Source organism: Corapipo altera, unplaced genomic scaffold (genome assembly GCF_003945725.1).
Source record: "Corapipo altera isolate COAL_440 unplaced genomic scaffold, ASM394572v1 23, whole genome shotgun sequence".
In the NCBI taxonomy this organism is placed as follows: Eukaryota; Metazoa; Chordata; class Aves; order Passeriformes; family Pipridae; genus Corapipo; species Corapipo altera.
Window position 1 is genome coordinate 771,610 of NW_020884878.1, and position 19,165 is coordinate 790,774.

The 19,165-nt window shown below is 43.8% G+C and overlaps 1 protein-coding gene across 3 annotated transcripts in view; it reads left to right on the forward strand.

Moving 5' to 3' along the window:
* The window catches only part of MNAT1 (MNAT1, CDK activating kinase assembly factor), a 119,893-nt gene extending 101,068 nt beyond the window's left edge, over positions 1 to 18,825 (forward strand). For 2 of the 3 annotated variants that reach the window (XM_027637697.1, XM_027637698.1), the window contains one exon: positions 17,589 to 18,825. In XM_027637697.1, coding sequence (XP_027493498.1) covers positions 17,589 to 17,709 — 121 coding nt within the window. In that variant the 3' untranslated portion in view covers positions 17,710 to 18,825. Of the gene's footprint in view, positions 1 to 8,197; positions 8,362 to 17,588 lie in introns of those variants that run through there. The other variant, XM_027637699.1, reaches the window with a different exon arrangement.
* Positions 18,826 to 19,165: the final 340 nt, after the last annotated feature.

A 19,165-nucleotide genomic window follows, 5' to 3' on the forward strand; every position in this document is an offset into this window, starting at 1 on the left:
ATAATAAAAAGTGATCGATGTAGGCAGCTTTTTATTCCCTATCACCTTCTCCTGAGGTTGGGATGGGTGTCAGAGCAGTGGTGGGCAGGTTGTGCACACGTGTTTGTGTGTGCACATGTTACACAAACACACAAAGCTGGGTGTCTGTGCTGCAATTAAAGGGGTCTGTGTCTCTGGGATACATGGAACTTCATCCCCAGTGAGACTGGGTAACCAGACAGCATTCCCTCTCTCCAGTGAGTGTTACAGGTAGTCACATGCTGCAGCAGAATAAAGATAAAACTGCTGCAGGAGGTGGTTTTTACAGGCTGGGAAGTCCTGCCTGGCTGACAAACATGAGGTTCCTGTCCACTGGATGGGTTTTGCTTTTCACTGGCTGAGCCCTTTAGGTAACCAGGGCTGAGGATGGTCACCCCTAATTAAGGCTGCAAGGTGATCAGCATTTTTGGGGGATAAAAAAGAACAAACCCTGTATTCAGGGTTTTTTCACAGTGAAGGTAGAATCTGTTTCCAATGTTCTTTTCTTTTGTGGCCCAGCTCTACTATGTATAACCAACCTTTTTGTGTCTCACTGTTCAACAACTCTTAACAACCTTTTCAAGAGCTTACATTGGTAAATCTGACAGTGTTTATATTTCACGTGGTTGGTTTCTTTGGTTGTTTATTGCTGGTTTTTGCCATACAAAAATGCTAAGAACATAATTGCAAGCCCATCATGCTAGAGACTGTACACCAATTTAGAGGTGTGGAGAACAATCCGTGCCTTGAGCTGCCTAGGAGTGGAGGATGCCATTTATAAAAGAGAAAAAAATAAGTAAAATGCAACAGAAACAAACTATCATGTTCATTTCTTCTGCACTTGACTCTCTTCCTGTTCAGCATGGCAGTACTATCAAAATTTTTCATTCTTATGGCTTCTCCCTGTCAGTATAACTGTTCCAGACCTTCGGTAGCCAAGAACTCCATTCTGTTTGTGGGTTCCAACTTTTTACTCATCCTTGCATCTGGTTTTGTTGCCTTAAACCCCAGATAGTTTCAGATTGACAAAATATTGATCACAGTTGCATTTGGTTAAATCTGAGGTTAGTTTACATGAGTCAGTGATGAAATTGCATGTGACACTTTTTTGGACATTGGGAATTAATTATCTTTTAAATTATTTTTTGAGAAACTTTATTCAGCTACTAAATGTACTTTTATTAAAACAAGCCCTTAGTATGCATAATTGAGATTTGGAGTCATGGTAAGTTTGTTTTTTCACATTTCTTGGAGTGTGCTTTCAGTTTAGCTAAACTAAACACCATTCTATTTAGGGTATAATTTTAAGAATATTTTTTTCTAATTCTGGCAGCAAATGCTGTGACATTATAATTATGCCATAAGCATTCAATGTTTATCCATCATAAACTGGCTGTAATCCCAGTTCTGGAATACAGCTTTCTTGTTGCTCTTGTTTCTTCAAGTGAAGGGGTAATTTTGTCCGCAGAAACGATTTCTTAAGAAAATCCACCATTTGGGTTAGTTACATACTAAAGCAGCTCAAAAAGAAAAGTCTCTCTTTCCCTCTCAAGTCATAAATTATTTTTGAAGTTTTCTTAAAGAAAATTCACTTTTAAGGATGAGTTGAGCCAGCAAGTACTGTTCAAAACCACTTGATTCTTGCATATACTAAAATATTGTGCTCTCTCAATTTACGAATGGGAACTGGTTAAATCAATACAATCCGGTGTTGTTAACACACCTGTTAATTTTTGGGTTTCAAAGCAGAGCAGGACACAGTGATACACCCCAGGGGTCAATACTGGGACCAGTGCTCCCTGTTCTCTTCTTTCCCAGCTGACTGTGGGAAGGAGTGCACCCTCAGCACGTTTGCAGGAGATTACAAAGTCCAGAGGAGCAGCTCGTGCACCAGATGGTTGTGCTGCCCTTCAGGGGGACTCTTGTGAGTTCAGCAAAGAGAAATGCAGGGTCCTGCACCTGGGGAGGAACAACCCCATGTGCCAGTACAGCCTGGGAGCTGACCTGATGGAAAACAGCTCCGTGGAGAATGACCCACACCATGGTGGCCATGAGCCAGCAGTGTGTCCTAGTGGGAAAGAAAGGCCACCAGTCTCCAGAGCTGCATTAGGCAGAGTGTTACCAGCTGGGAGGTTGAGGGAGGTGGTGATCCTTCCCCTCTGCTCAGCACCAGTGATGGACACATCAGGAATGCTGGGTCCTGTCCTAGGCTCCCTGGTGCAAGAGACATGGACATACTGGAGTGAGTAAGGATAGGAGGGATAGGAGTATCTGTCATGTGAGGTGAGACTGAGGGAGCTGGAACTGTTTAATCTAGAGAAGGGGAGGTTTGGAAGGATCTTGTCAATGTGAGTAAATACCTGATGGCAGGCATGGAGTTGAAAGGGACAGAGCCAGACTCTTCTCAGTGATTCCCAGGGAGAGGGCAAGATGCTGCAGACACTAATTGAAACACAGGGAATTCCATTAGAATGCATTTACTGCAAGGGAGGTCAAACGCTGGAGCAGGTTGACTAGAGAGTTTGTGAAGTGTTCCTTCTTGGAAATGCCAAAACTTGACTGGACACAGCCCTGAATGACCTGTTTGAGCTGACCCTGCTGTGCAGGGAGGCTGGACACAATGGGCCATTCCCTTAAGAGTTGGACTTGATGATCCTTGTGGGTCCCCTCCAACTCAGAATATTCTGTATGTGATGATAATAATATCTTGTCTCCCTATGTGCCTTCCAGCCTCAAAATTTTCTTGGTGTTAACCATCTTTCCGTCTGTCTGCTCAGACTCTGCATGGCAAGGTGAGAAAATGTCACCAAATAATCAGCAACAAGATGTGTAAAATAACTCTAGATATTAAAAAAGATATTACTTATTTCAAGTTGAGGACTTCTAAACTAGAATCCACTAGAAAGTATTCAGGCTGCCTTTGTCTTAGTTTCTTTTTGCAGAGGTCTCAGAGGTTGCCCATGAGGGTGGTCCTCCAGTTTCTAAAGTGGTGTATGGGATGCTGAGGCATGAATTGCCATCACGTGTGGGGTTGGTAACATGAAATCAGTGGAGCTGCATTGGTCTAAGACATGATGAGTGGTACAGCTGTGAGTCACCCTCAGGCTTGAGGTGACCTAGTGTTAAACTGGCTTTCTGTTCATGTATCTTGCTGTTAGATCTGTACTTTCACCACTGAAAGTGGTGAATTTTCTGAAAGAAACAAGTACTGAAAGAAAAAGCCACATCTGCTCATAAAAGAGGAGCAAATTGTCACAGTGTCCTGGTACCAGTGGAATGGTTGGGCTTCCAAGTGCTCCTTTTCTGCTCCTGGAGAGGGATGGCTGTGGTGGGGGAAGCCTGAGTCTGACCCAGTGCAGCTTTCCTTATCTTAAAACATCTTTCTCCAGCTCTTATTCAGGGTATGATACTGAACTTGGATAATGCCAACCAGATAATAATCTAATTATCTGTAGCAGAGCAAATGGCACTGATTCTTTGTAGCAAAAAGCAATAGTGTGTTTGTTGTGTCTTTGATCTCTAAAGTGCTCTGATGTGGTGAGATCATCCTGAGGAAGCACTAACCAGCCTTTCCTTGAGTTTTGTTTTTAACTCCGTGTAAAGGCAAGAAGGAAAAATGAAATTGAATGTGTACTTATTGTGATAATTCATTTTAGCTTACAATTAGCTTGCTTTTCAAAGTCTCTGCACAGGACTTGATATTGGAATGGGATATTGGCAAATGACTTTATTAGTTTTCACTGAAAAGTAATATATCTGTCAGCTTTTCACTATGGAGCTTGTTTTGCTCTCCAGATCAGTAAGACTGCTGGCTTCCCTTTCAAAACTGATTTTCTTTATTGGTGTGTTTGCTTATGTGTCTTGATAACCCTTCCAGTTACTGCTTTAGAAGATGTGGGAAGGGGAAGGATACTTGGTCCCTGAGGGTTGCTGTAAAACAGTCACTGCTCGTATGAATGAAATATTTCCATACACCATAAAACTTTATCTCAAAGATAGTCTTGAGAAGTTAAAATAATGGTAAATATTCTGTAGACTAACTCTTGCAAGGGCTAAATAGCCTGGCCTTGTTCCAGGGAGGCACTTAACAATGTGCTTAACTTTAAGCGCATTGAATATTCTTACTGGCCTGAGTGAAAAATCAATGAGGCTGCTCACATGCTTAAAATAAGACATGTGCTTAAGTGTCTTTCTGGACCTCAGCCAGAGCGTTCAGCCTGTGAGATGGGCTGAATTCTGACTGTGGGCAAAAGCCAGTAGTGTTTCATTTTGCTTGTCGTGTGCCTTTCTGAAGAATTCATTGATATTGTCTGTGTTTATTTTAATTGGCCTCCATTTCCCATCTAAGCCCTACCAACTCCAAAGCTCTGGGGGTAAAATAGATGTGCAGCTTAGGGCTGTCAAACAGCTTGTCAGGGGTAGTACTTAGACTGTATATATTGCTCTAGAGCAGGAACTGAACCTCAGAAAAGCTGGGAAAAGATGAGGTGAAACGTGATTGTTTTCTTTGGTAGCCAAGGTTTTAATATAGAGAGAAAATGAAGAGGAGAGAAGAGAAGGGCTGGTGACACGTCACACCTTTTCAGTTAACATAGTTGCTTCTTAGGAAACATTAAAGAATGCAGACAGATGCATTAATAATCCACTGGCAGTGGCTGTGGCCTTGGCAAGTCGGCTTTCCTACCTACTATTGATTTTTCTGCCTCTCAGGCAGCAATTTGCAATGGGTGGCGTGATCCCTTACCCTCAAAACGGGCAGTGAGATGAGCTGTCATGGCCAAAATAATTTTTACTTTCTAGCCAACCCCTCCTGTTTCTTCAACAGCATCTTTTCCTGCTTAGATGACAATTTCCACTGCTGACAAGTGGGAATGATAAAATGTATGTACTGTATTTAAACACAAAGAGCCTCTGTGGCTAGAGGTGCAAAAGAGCCCACCTCAATGCACTGAGCAGCAGCTTCACTCGGGGAACCCACCCCTCAAGTGCTGTAAATTTGGGATGTTACTGGTTAGCAAGTGCAAAAGCAGTGCAGCCATGGGCTCCTAGAAGAAATCTTTGCTGTCAACTCAGACTTACATGACTAAGGAAATAAAGTGTCATTCTCCTCCCACTGCCTTTTGTTTTGCAACATCCAGACATCGCTTGTCTTCCACTTCCCCTCCATGTTTACGGCTTCCTCCTTGCGTTGCTTTTTCTGTTTCTTTTTCTGTTACAGCCCATGCAGCAGATTGTTCTTCTTATACTGCCTTTGAGTGTGATTGCTGATAGTTCTTCACCTGTCTTTTGCTGGAAATCATAGGATGTTCAGGGTTTGGAATGAACCTTGAAAGTTATCTAGTCCTGTCCCCCACCCCCACCACAGGCAGGGACACCTCTTTATTTCCTTATACATTTGATTTATACTGGATGAGAGAGAAACTTAGAGTAGTTGAAAAGAAAGTGGCCAGAATCAAGGAAAATGGAGCATAAGTGTTTTTTAAAGGGTTAAATATGTAAAACTAGAAGCAACCAGCTGATACTGAAGAATTTTACATGTAATTTCAAAAGTACCTCCTGAAAATGCATCTCCATGAAGGAGGAGATGCCATTTTTAGCAGACCTTCTCCCCAGTAAATCTCGAGCGGTTTTGAATGAGTTTGCTTGTAGGTTGTTGTTTTTCTTTCAGCTGCAGGAGTGTGTTTGCTGTAGCACTCTAGGCTGGGTTTCAAGAATGTTTCAGGGTAACTCGCAGCGTATGTTTTTATTGTGTGCTCTCCCCAACGGTCATTTATTTCTTTCAACTGCAAATTCCTCTTTTGCTTGAATAAAAGCTCAATAGAATCACCTGTCACGTACAGAATTTCACCTGAATTGAATAAGAGGCAATTCAAGGTTCAGATTTAGAGGGTATATTCATATTCAGGGATAGCCAATGATCTTTTAAAGCGTGAAACCATGTGCACTAAGGATACTAGGGCAGAATTAAAACTGGAAGAGTGGATGGAAAATGGGATTTTGGAGCTGTTTTAACTGTTTTCCCCTTAGCTTTTCTAAAATCAAGCTCAAGTCTAGGTCTCAGTATATCTGTCTGCAGGTGTCTTCAATGTGACAGAGCCTTCTGCCACCTAGTGTTACTGGGAGCTCTTCTCATCAGGGAATCACCAGATAATTTATTAAATGTCATTATTTATTAGCAACCCCCTCAATTGCTGGGCATGCTCTGTGAATCCTTAAAAGACATTTTCTGACCAGAGGGTTGGAGAATCAGTTCAATCAGTAGGCACAACTTCTTTAGAGACAGTGTTTGAGGGTGCAGTTTGCAAGTTGAGTCGAGTTGTTAACAAATAATCCGTGGAGAATTTCAGCAATTGTGAAAGTCACTGCTCCATAACAACTCTGTTAGCACTTTTCTCCCTCAGGTGAAAATAAAGGACTCTGCCTAACTCAGCACACTCCTGCTTTGGTATCTGTGCTGCTGCTGGTTCAGGATATTGGGTTAGATTGAAAGCAGCAGAGAATTAAAATTAATTCAACATAAATTATATAAATTAAAGAACAAGTCCATTTCGACACTTAACTCATTGTCTTTTTAGGAGAGTAAAATGAAGTTCTCCTATCATCACTGCCATTTCCCCCCTAGAAATTCCACCAGGGCACAATGGAGAAGGACAATAAAATCCAGAGAATTACACCCAGATTTCACAATAGAATTGTCAAACTGTTAAAATAGAAAAATAGGCGTAATGATGCTTTAGATTTAAGCCAAATAATAATAGCTCCTACCATATGCTGACAGATAGGAGGAAACTGCCTAGGATTGAAGGGGTGGGGGTTTTCCTTCATTCCCCTGCAAAAAAAAAATATTTTCAGGAGAACAGAGCAACTCTTTCCCCTCCTCATCCCCCCACCTTTGTGAGCTGTCTGAGTGCCCTGTGACACAGAGTAGGGCTGAGTGGCTCCTTTGCAGGTCGGTGTGTGAGAGCTCAGCCCAAAGGCTGCACAGGACTGGGGCAGATGCTTCTAATCCTTCGCCCAGCCGTGGTTTTGAGGAGAAGCCTCACTCCGAGCTCCTGCCCTCCTCTCCTTTCTCCCTCCCACCTCTTCCAAGCCTTCCTGAGGAGCAGATGCCAGCGTGGCTGAGAGCTGTAAACTTGATCCTCAGCATCAGACTTAAATGCTGACCTGATCAGCAGCAACCAGAACCTGTGGCAGCGGAGGGTCTGATGCATTAGAGCACTAAGCAGCTGCAATACCAGGCAACCTGTTTTCACCTTCTTTTGACCCGAACAATCTCATCCTTAAATACCACCATCCAAACTGCAGTCTCTTTGCTTTCAGCAATTGTACTTTTCACATGCTGCCTAAAGAAAATAGCTTTGGGTTCTTCTTGTCTAAAATGAACAACTGTGAGCACAGAGCAGATTTGCTCTGTACTTGTGGGTATTCATTTGAGATAATTAGTGGGTTTGGCAGCTTTACTTATCTAATCAGTATCAATGCTCTAAAATTTCTTGTGCATCTTGTGCTGTTTTGTTTGAGTCATATTAAGCTGGAATTACCATATGACATGAATTCGTTGCTACCCGGTCAGCACAGAGGATGCTGTGTCACAGTGAAAACAGAACAGACCGTCTGACCTGCGGAGACCATATTTTCAAGCTGAGGTTATAACCAGATTTTTCTATGTTTGGATGATGTTTTATCCATCAACAGTGATTTGGGGGCAAAGCCTGTGGCTGTGCCTGATACATGAGTCACTCTGGGGCTGTGTCCTCCCCTGCTGGGACTAAAGCATAGTCCTCTAGTGCAAGAAAACCTCTAAAACTGTCCATTTTCCAGACTTGGGCCCAAAGTTAAGGTCTTTACCAGAGCTCCTGGGGCAGAAATATCTCCTCTTGGCTGGCAGCTGTCCTGGACTCTGCAGTTGTGGTCCTGAGCTAGTGGGTGGCATCTCTGCCCATGGCAAGGTGGTTGGAACAAGATGATCTTTAATGTCCCTTCCAACCCAAACCATTCTATGATTCTATAACACAACCATGACCATGCTTGTGGTCTGTTGCCACAGAACTGTGCATCAAGCAAAATGTACTGAAAAGGTGGTGGTGGTGGTGGGGAAATGTCTCTGCATCTCCATCCCCTGTCTGTAGGTGTTCCTGACTGAGTGCTCTGTTCAGAAAGTGCTCTGTTTGCTTTGCAGCTGCATAATTTACATGGAAGCTGGTCCTGGAGGAATCTTTTTCATGTAGCTCTCTCAAAGCCCCAGTTCATCAATATGGAGTGGTTGCCCTGCGCTGGGGGATTTATGGCACGCGGTGGGGTGTGCGGAAGACGAAGAAGAAGGCAGTGTGAGGAACAGTAGGGAATTTTTATCCTGAAATAAAAATTTGTGTGTCCAAAAGAACTGTCTTTCAGAATAAAAGTTGTGTTCTCTCTTTTTGCCTGCAGAAGTGATGCTGTATTCCCAGAGTCAAGCCCAGAGAAGCGTTCCCTGAGCCCCGGGGAAAGACACAGTGGTGTCTTTAAGACTGAACTTGCCCTATCCTTAAAAAAAAAGAGATAAACCTAAAAGAAAATAATCCTGACTCAGGTAGTAAGATAGGAAACAATGGTTAATTTCCTCAGAGTAATAATAATTCTTTAAACATATCCATGTTCTTCTGGTGACCTTTGTCCTAAACGTGAGGAATTGGAAGGCAGGGGCAAAATAAGGAATTTGGGGATCAATCCCTGCCAAAACTTTTCCACAACATGTTACGAAGAGAGCTGCTTTGCAGTTACAGAGTGGTGGCTTAATGGTCTTTTTAGCCATTGAAAAGAAAAAAAGTACAAAATCATAGCTGAGAAAAGGCCCTTGTGTTCAATGACATTCTTCTCGGGGTCAAGTACGAGCGGAGGCTGATTTAGTCATAGACTAAATGTAGCTGCAGTTCTGCAGTGCTCCCGAGTGTAATCCATACTAGTCCTGCAGGGCGAGTTCCCTGCCGGATTCCAGCGGGGACTGCAGTGTCCTTGTTGCGCAGTGAGGCTGCTCAAGGGTGTTAAAATGCTTAACTTGCAGTTGTTTGAGCACTTTCTGTGATGGCTGATTGATTTACTGTATCTGGAAGTTCAGACCTGGAAACCCGAGCGCGGGAGAATGCCTTCGCCGCCGTGGTGAGCCCGGGTGTTGAGAGGACAGACAGCTGGCGGGTGACCTCAGGAAGATGACAAATGGGGCACCAGGTGCCCCCGCTCATCCAAGGGCGCTCCCAACCCCTCTGGAGTTACGGAAATCACTTGCGCTGGAGGAAGGCTTCCTGTGAGCAAGGCTTCTAGAAATAAACATTAACCTCTTGTTGCCAGCTACGGGCGTGGGGGTAATGAGTTCAAGCAGCTCTTTGGGAAAGAGTTGAAGCAGAAATCCTTTCAGTTCAAAGGAAAAGGAAAAACAAGTCCGTCCGAATCGTGGTGGTTTGTGCATATTTTGGAGCTGGGAACGTCGGGAGGAATGTGTGGGGCAGAGATATGTGATGAGCAACAAGAAACAAACTCTTCACACAGCATAGTCAGTGATGGCTCTTTTCTGACATGTGTGGAGCCATTAAAGCAACTAAGTGTTTTACTGGGACACAGGGAAGCACCCTGTCAATTGAAGAAAGAAAAGTCTATGCAGAACTTGTATAAAATATTCTTTACAGGGTTGAAGCACGTGAATAAAAAGAAATTGTGTAGCCTCTAGTTTTCCTTTGCTTGCAAAGGATTCATGTATCTGCAGGTTCTGCTTTCCATTTCCTGTTTTTATTTTAAAGCAGGCAGTCTCGTGCTAAAGTGAGGAGAACTTTCAGATAATCATTGCTTTGAATCTGCCCTGCAACAGCACAGAAAACTATAACCCATCTTGCCTTAGACAGCTGAGGACGTGCCTCCTCTCTCTGAAGCTTGCCTAGTGGGGTTATGGTGTATTCTAGCACCTTCAGGGCTGTTTTTCTTTTTAACTAAAAAAAAAAAACAAACAACAAAACAAGATGATCTCTGTCATTGCTTTAACTTTTGAAGCTTCATTCAAGATTTCCCGCATTAGCTCAGATCGTCAAGTGCTGCAAAGACAGCAGTGGCTGCTCTCTTGCACTGGTATTTACATTTCCTGAGGCTGGAACTGTAACACCTCATCTGAAGTGGTGCTGCGTGATCAAATGCTAAGAGAACCTGAGTAAATGTAGCATTTTATTATTATCAAAATGAATATGCAGACACCTACTGTGAATGCTGCGCTCACGTGAGGGGCCAAATGTGTTTCTCAAACATGCACTGGATTCACACACAGGAATTTTTGTCTAATGTAAATCTCTAGCTTGCATAATTCCTCAGTGAAGAGAGGTGGTTTATATAACTTGTTAACATTTCTAACATCTCCAGGTACAATTGGATTTGCAGTTCCTTTTGAGGATGGGAATAGGTGAACTTGCACCATTTATGAGGTTTATGTCTTATTTCAAAATCTGTAGTCTGTATAGTCTACAATGCTTTAAGTTGATAGTCTCAAGTTCTGTAGTCCATAGTACTTGGAGTTTATAGTCTTATCCACAAGAAATAGTTGTATCAAGGTGGTGCCTGCTTGGGCAAGACCCTGCAGTGGGACTGGAGTTGTCCAAAACCCGTTGCTATGGCAGTGCCTGCAGAACCTGTCCCAGGGCTGCATCCAGCCTGCAGCAGAGAAAATGTGCAAAATGCAGATTAGGTCAGAGGAGTACAAAGCTTCCTTTATTCTAGAAAACCTTTTTCATCGTTAGTTTCCTGTCTTTACACTTTAAAACATCCACTTCTTTTAAAATTGTATCAGACAGTTTCTGTGGGGCAGAAGGCATTTCTCCTTGTCCTTTGATCTCAGTTCCTCCGTGCTTTTTCATCTTACCTCTAGGCAATAGCACTGGCTTCTCAGTTACTCAAAAAGCCCATGTTTGTGTGTTAAATACATGTGAGTACCTGAGTCTGGTCTCATGTCTATTTAAAAACTGGAGCAGCAGTGGAATTGCAGTGCTAGGAAAATGCTGGAGAACCAGGTGGTCTCTAAAACTTTTCTTCCTTTAAATTTCTTTTTTTACCAGTAGAGGAGTTGGGTTTTTTATGGCATATTTGCTTAGGAGTACTGAAGATGTATTTTGAGGTAGCTGTCACAAGGAAATTTCCCTCTGTTCCATCCCCCAGAGTATTAGCTTTTCAGTGGAAATGTTTGGTCTCTGGAGTCTGGATTTCATCACAAAAAGAGGAAGTTTTCAAGGAAAATAATATGGGAAAATCTGATTCTGTTCTGTTCCCCCACCGAGGACCTTGTGTCTTTGCATTTAAAGGTTTTTCTGCTCCAAGGTTCACAACCTCACTCACCAGTGCCACAGGTAATTTGTAATAAACTCTGAGAGGGGTCGTTAGATACATCTTACAGGTTACGTATGACTTTCACCATTAAAAAAGAAAACAGTTAATGTAAAACATCACGTAAAAGTGCCTTGGTTTTTATGTTAAACAGTCTGAAAATTCTTTTACTGGTCACTGCAGTAGCTGTGGAAGGACTGGGAAGGAGCGAAGCTGCTCCTTTTGGAGCAGGAGCACTGAGCCCAGAGCTGCTTCTGGGTCACTGTTGCAGCAGGACACGTGTGGCTTTGGGCTCCCAGGATCAGAAATGTTTGCCCTTTCTTATGAGCAAAAAGAAGGAGGAATAACTCATCACTGATTTTTACCCTTGGAGTCAGAACTGGCTTTATCAGTGACAGCTGTTTCATGGCTAATATTACTTTTCTAGGCTTTTTTTTTCCTCTTTCAGTGTCCAGTAGCAGAGCTCTGTGCTCTTCCATCTTAACTGAGGTGTGTTTTAATTTCAAAGTACTTTGTTTCACCACACACAGTTGACACACACTCCTGCCCTGACATACTCTGACAGCATTTGAAACAAATTGCTATTTAGAAAAAGCAGATGGAGGAGGCTAAAAAGAATCACTAGAGGTCCTGCATTTCTTGTATTGATTTGGAGGGTTGGGGGGTTTCCTGGCTTTTCTACTGGGAAATTTTATTTCTGGTAGAAAAGAGTTCTTCCTTTAGAAGACCTAAAACAGAGAAATAAAAGTTCTAGGAGCCGTGAATTCAAACTCTCAATTAGGAGGTTTTTTTGTGATCCATAACTAAAGCAAATAGAGATCCATTAGAGTCAGAAGGAATCTGCTGTTTAAGAGTTTACTGCAAGATGAAGGCACTAACTTTTCCTTGTTGGAAACTGGAATTAAGATGGTTCTGCAGGAGGTTCTTGGGGCATGGGTAAGTAAAATAGGCTGAGCAGGTTTGTGGCAAATGGAAAAGGGCCTGGCACTCATCTGACACCTTGGTGAGCAGTTTCTGCTCTTTAAGCCCTCAGAAACTAGCACAGCTAAGCAGTGTTAGTAATAATAACAAACCAGACTGGTTTACTAAGCTGTCTGCACACCACTGCTGTCTGCAGGTGGGATTGCTGGGGCTGCAGGAGTGTCTGTGGTGGCTCGCTTGTCTTTGGTAGGATTTTTCAGCAGCCAAAACTGTATTGTGGTATTTAGAGTGACTTTTTCTTACCCCCTGCTCTATGGGCTGTGTTGGGTCCATAAGGTGCCATAATCTGGGTAAAAATATATTCTTTTTCTCTCTGCCTTGGGGTCTGTTGTATTTGGACCTCATCATGCTTAGCATTGTTTAGACATTCACACTGATTGCTGCAATTGAATACTCAGAGGCACTGGGGAAAAAACCTCAAACAAATAATAGAACCCCACGGTGATTGCAGCTATTAAATAGATTTTCTTTTTCCCATTTTATCCTTGCTGTCTGGGGGGTGGAGGAGAGGAGTGGCTGAGGGCAGGTGCCTCAGTGTCATCAGGGCTGGCACTGTGACCTCGGGCACGGTGCAAAGAGGGATTGAGCTGGACTCAGGAGGAGCCCTTGCCGAGTTTATGGCTGTGTTAAAGTTGCATTCCAGGTTGGAACAGGCTGTGTTGGCTGGTGTTCAGCAGAAATTTCTGACACCAGTAATAGTTAGTGGGTTTGTTAAGATCTAAATTCAATAATTGTGCCCAAATAGTGTCAGTAGTGTCTGCTAAAATACATTAAAGACTGGGTTTTTTTTATTTTTGAGGACCTGGGATCAAGCTTGTAACTCCATGGAAGGAAGAATTGCTGCTCTGATTTCTTTGAGTACCAGCTTTGTGTCTTGTGATTTTGCCCTGCCTTAGACATTGCAGTGTCCAAGACAGGGAGAACCACACCATATTTGAGTAACACCCAGCAAAGGCCTGTTCCCAAATGAATTTCCCGGGGTTATTTAACAGAGAACAGCAACGAACTCGGCTCATTTTATAAACAAATCCTGTTTGGCTGCATGGACTGACTGTGGTAGAGCTGACTGGTTCAAACAAAAACAGAGCTGAGCAGAGGAGCTCAGTTTGTACCTGCTCAGGGACTATAGAGTAACCCAGACTGCACATTCCTGAACAAAAAACAGGCCAGACACAATCCAGTTTCTTTGTGCCTCTGTTGTCTGATGAGACCCAGTCTCTCCAAGCTTGCTCTGAGTAATGCAGCGATAGCTCATCCCAGGGCCTTGGTAAATCTAATGAAAAGAGTGTCTCCAGAAAGGTTCAGGAATGCAGCAGCCTGTGCTACTGCCTTGCTAATGCTTCACACAGTTCTCCAGACTGGAGTATTTTGCTCGCTTTCATGCAACCACTATTTATTATTTAAATGACAAATCTGGAAAATTTCCCAGATCTAATGTCTGCCCCATTACTTTCTGTCTTGGATACTGCAGATAATCAGATGAGCAGTAAATCTATTCTGTGGAATAGAATTACGTTATCTTTTTTTTTTTTTTTCCTGTCAAACAACTTGTGAATGATTTTTCTTTTCTTCACCCCCATAAAATACCTAATAGATGAAAAAAAAAAAAAAAATCCGTGTGCCAAATCCAAGTTATTCCACGTGTACCTCCAGCGGCGCATCTGCAGAAATGCCAGTGGGAGTGTATTTATCTTCTGTGGATGGGGAAGATTGTGTGAAATAATTCCTAGCACTGATACTTTCGGTTGGGTGGGTGAAGGGAAGTGCTATGGGCAGTTTTTGGCATCTTGGTTCTTTTCGTTTGTTTGTTTAGGTGGGGGGTTTTTAGGTTTGTTTGTGTTTTGGTTGGTTGGTTTTTTTAGCCGGGTTTGATTGTGTCCTTTCTCCATCCTCTCTGATGGTTTCTGAAGTCCTTCCTGAGTTTCTCTGAAACAAGAGCACCCTGTTGAGCAGCGAGGGGACATTTGCCAGTGGTCTCAGGTGTTACTGAGCTGCTGTTGGGTTCTCTGGCTCTCGAAAGCAGCAGCACCAAGGGGTGCTGAGGCTGCCTGGGCCAGGCTGGAAAGGCACAGGGAATTACCTCCCCTGCCATGCTGAGCACCACTGCATAGTTCTCCAGCTGTCCTAGTCCTTCCCAATGAAGTGATGGTGACACAGCTTTTGGAAAAGAGAAAACACAGAGAAAACCTGCTCCCAGGAATGACCAGCTTGATTCTGAGCCTTCACACCGAGTGTGAATTGCACCTCTTTCCTTAAAAACAGGAGGCTTATTTTTCTGCCCCCCCTCCCTCCCCTCCACAGTGATGAGAAACTGAAGGTCAGGAATGAGCCCCCTGAAGGCTCATGAAGAACAAAACACGACGTGTTTTAACTGATGTGAAAGGTTAATGGGGAAGATCAACATCCAAAGGCTGCAGTAAGGAAAGGGGGCTTGTTTGGGCAGAGCCTGAAGCAAAGATTCAGCATTACAGAGAATGGGAAGTGTGAAACTGTGGGGCAGGGAACACACAGCCCTTTAGCCCTGCTCAAAAATAATAGTGCAGACCTTTTTTTAACTTCAGAGTTTAGTCTGCCCTCCGTAAAAACAAGTTACATTAAAAAACTGTGCACCAGAAAAAGCAAACCTCATTTTCCTGGTTTCTGCTTATAAGATTTACAGGTACTTAAAATAAACCTATGAAAAACAGACCCAGTGTGCTGGAATTTGCTAACTAGTGAGAGCAATTACCTCCAGGTCCCAAGACCTAACGGAGCTTGGCTTTTTGGAAATAAAACTTGGCAAGCGCTTCTTCCTGCTGCTGTTGTAAAGGTGCACATGAAAAGATGTGCTGACCTCTGCCAGAAACCCCAGGAATCCAGTTCAGAGAGATTCTCCTGTGGAGGGGATGGCTGGATTCGGGCAGCGCAGATGGGGATCGGTGTGGAAAAGCCGGCGAAACATTCGCTTCTCATTGTGTGGCTTCAGCGTGGCAGATTCTTTGCAATTGCCTGGTGTACCACAGTAATTAAATGGGTCAAGAGCAGTAAGTTCAGATACTTAACAAGAAAATAAAGACCTCACTTGACAGCCAGCAGCGGGTCGTGCTCGTTTCACAGGAGTAAGGAGAATTAATGCAGGTTGTGCAGTGAAAGTCAATCTGAGCCTTTTTGGCAATGATTTTGTATTGCTTCAGAGATCACCTGCCAATTAACTACAAATGCTGTAATGGCTGTAAATCGGGTATCTTATGAAACTAACGCTCCAATTTCAGATGTCCTAGAAAAAGGGAAACAATAGACTCTGCTTTTCTCCTTTCAGTGATATGTAAGTAAGAAAAGATGAGAAAGACACAACCAACCTTTGTTAATATTGAAATGTAAAATAATCCCGTTTTCACTGGACTGTTTCATGCATGAAGGGAAAATGAAGTTTGTGTAATGAAGTAAATATGATAGAAGTGGAATCCGAGATGGAAATTGATTTTTGTAAGACTCTCCAGTTTGGAGGGTGGAGGAAGTTTCACACCAGCGTTTCGAAGGAAATTATTTGTTGTTGTCAGTATCCATTGTTCCTGGCTGGGGGAAGGAGCTCCTGTTTCCCACAGCAGTTGTAAAAGTCCTTTGGGAAGGATGAGATCTTCCTCCTAAAATATTAAGGAACAAGTAACAAGAATGTTAAAAAAAAAATAAATTTAAAACCGTAAAATGTGTTCTACCACAAACCAGGAGCTTTCTGCAGACCACCTCCCCTTGAAAGTTAAGAGATGGGACCAGGTTTACTGCTGTGTTTGTAGATTCCCTTTGGACTGAGCACTAATAAAAGGGTTTGTGCCCTCCTGCCTATGTCCATGCTGATGGGAACCAATATCCAGCAGTGAGAGTTGGGCTCCATCACAAGCTGGTCCAAAGCAGCAGAGCTCAGCTCAGCCACAGGAGACAAATTAGGTGTCTCAGCTTCAGCATCTCATCAAGAATCGCTCAGAAACTTTGCTCATGTCTGTGCCTTGCAGTTATTAGGTGCCAGAAATACAGTTTTTAAAACTGTATTTAATCATTTCTCAGTAACCTCTTTTTCTGCAAATTTATGGCATCAATGGGTATGACTGTTTATTATGTCTTACCTATAAAATCTGACCTGTTTTATATACTCTTTATGGAAACAGTGTACAGTCATAAATTAAAAGATGCAACTGTTTTGGATATTTTACTGGTGGTCCTGTATTTTCCTGCCAAAAGTACAGCTGTTTTAGGTTTCTCGGGATAACATTATAAAAGGCTGTGTGCATTTTGCAAGTTTATGCTTGAATTGCCAAGCCAGAGGTGGAATGACTCAACCTTCCCAGGAGCAACATGTACCAAGTGAGGAATCAAAACAGCCAGCTCAAGTGGGGCAGCTCAGATGGCCACTGGGAGAGAGGCACTTCTTGTTCCTGGTGGTGTATCTGGTGGTCAGGGTTTGAGATGATTGTCGTGCTGGGCTGTGGATCCCTCTGTGTATATGATGGGGTTTTGGTGCAAAACTAGTAGAGAATCTGGTCTTGTACCTGTCTCACGTAGGGTTACACCGTGGAAAGAAGCCATCCAGGCCCCCCTGAGCAGACACCTTTAATGGGAGCTCTTGGTGTGTGTGGCTGGGTTGGAGCCCTTGGAAGGAGCCAAGGGGAGCCAAGAGTGTGTTGGTGTGCCAGCACAGGCAGCGTGTTTCCATGTCAACTCGTCAGCCTGGCAGGTTTGGGGGAGCATTAGATGACTCTGCAAATGGGTGGTGATGCTTAATTCATGAGGAAGTTTAGAGGCTTCTTTAGCCATAATGTTGACGATCTGATTCCCAGGTGTCAGTGGGCTCCAGACACAGATAGGCCTGAGAGCACAAAGCTCAGCCCTGAGGTTGTCAGAGGAACCAACATTAACTGACAGAGCTGAAGCCCCCCTGTTCCTGTGGGAACCGAGAGCTTGTGAGTTGTCCTTGTCTTAGAAAGAACTACAGAAGGGTGGAAATGAACCCTCCCCAGAGCAAGCAGAGAATACAAACCTGTGAATGTCCTTAGCCCTGTGGCACTGAGCTGTCTGAGTGTGTTGGTTGGGGCAGCCTGGCTGACGGTGCGTCCTGGTTTTAACTCATGGAAGATTTATCCTGCTGTGTTCATGGGTGGCTGGCAGTGGGCAGCTCCACCTCTTTGCTTTCTCCCAGAAGCAGCCTCCACCTCACCGTACCGTGCACTACACAGGTGTTTGATGTGTTCATTCCTGCTCTAAAATGACGCTGCTCTTTGCTGCAGGTACCTCACCCACGTACGAGCCGCCTCTCCGCAGGATCTCGCCGGGGGATACACGTCTTCCCTGGCTTGTCACCGAGCCCTGCAGGACGCTTTCAGCGGGCTCTTCTGGCACCCCAGTTAGCCAGGGACCACTGGCCTGACACCAAGGGACAGCCAGCAGGACAAGAAGCTGATCAAGCCAGCAAAGGTTGGGGCAGAATCGCTGCCATCTGCGATGGCCGTGCTGCCATCGCTTTCTCGTGCACTTTTCTGTGCAAAACCAGCTGTGTTCGAGTGTTAAAGGGAAGAAAACAAACCCTGTCTGCACGAGAGCTTTGTAAAATGGTGAGGTACATTTTTGTGGAGGGGGAGGCTCGTTAGTCATGTGGCACTTTGCTGAGGGAGGCTGAAGCAATAAGCCACATCTAATGGGAGATGTGAATAACTCAGCTGTGTATGTTTGAGGCTTAAAGAAATACACTTGTAAATTTTTTTTTTTTAAATAAAGCCAGACTTTTTTATTAAAGTTTGTGGTTTTACTCTTATTGCAGGGTTTTATTTGCACAAGCATTTAAATGCCATTTTGATTATAACATTTAGTGTCAATATTCAAGCCTACATTTTCTTCCCATAAAACTAGTTTCCCCAAGTTTAGACAAGTGGGTTTTTCCTCCTGCCAGCTGGATGAGATGAGAAACCCTGGAACTGTGCTGACACAACTCCTTCTGGGTGACACTTGGTTCTTACCTTTGCCTGGAAAACCAATCTTTAGCTGAAAGTCTTTCTGCTGAGTTCCTCTAGAAGCAGTCTGAGAAACAAGACTGAGTCATTGAAGCAGTTAAAATTGTGGGGTTATTTTTTGGGGGGTTTATTTGTTTTGGTTTTGTTTGTTTGTTTTCTCCTGTTTAGCTCCATTTGCAACTTTTCTGTCCTGCACTCAGGAGCTTCTTTTGGCGGGAACATCCCTTTGCCTGGCTTTTGGGATGACCCTTGCCACTTGATTTGCTGCTTTCATGTATTCCTTCCCCTCTCCTTGTAGTGGAATGTTGACTAATGGCAGCAGAGCTGGGCTTCCTATGGGAGGACTGGACCTTGCCATGAGTGAGTATAAACTGCAGGAGATGGGAAACTGCTCAGGACAGGGAGCTTGGACCACGTTTCATGGGCCATCCATTAATAGCTGTTGAATCCTGCTCTGAGGGGTGCACTAAATGGATGTATTTTTTCTATGCTGTAATAAAGAGAAGAACAAGCTCTATTCCAGACTCGGTGCTTTCTTTATTAAGGAAAGTAGAGGGAGGTGGCAAAATTTCCCTTGCCCTTTCCCTGAAATCCTGCCAGTTGTGCCCGGAACAGCTGCTGACAGGGAATGTTACATGCAAGGCAGAGGTGAAAAGATCACAGCCTGTGGAGCACCTCCCTGCAAGGGGCAGGGGGCCTTGGACACAGAGCCTGTGCCTGGGTGCTGTAGGACTGGGGGTGCAGTGCCAAGAGGCCACTTCTGTTGGAATCCATCCCTGAGATGAGCGCTGCTTCCCACCTGGGATTCTCCTCTCTTCTCCTCTCTCCCTGAGAGGGCTGACATGCCCACCATTTTT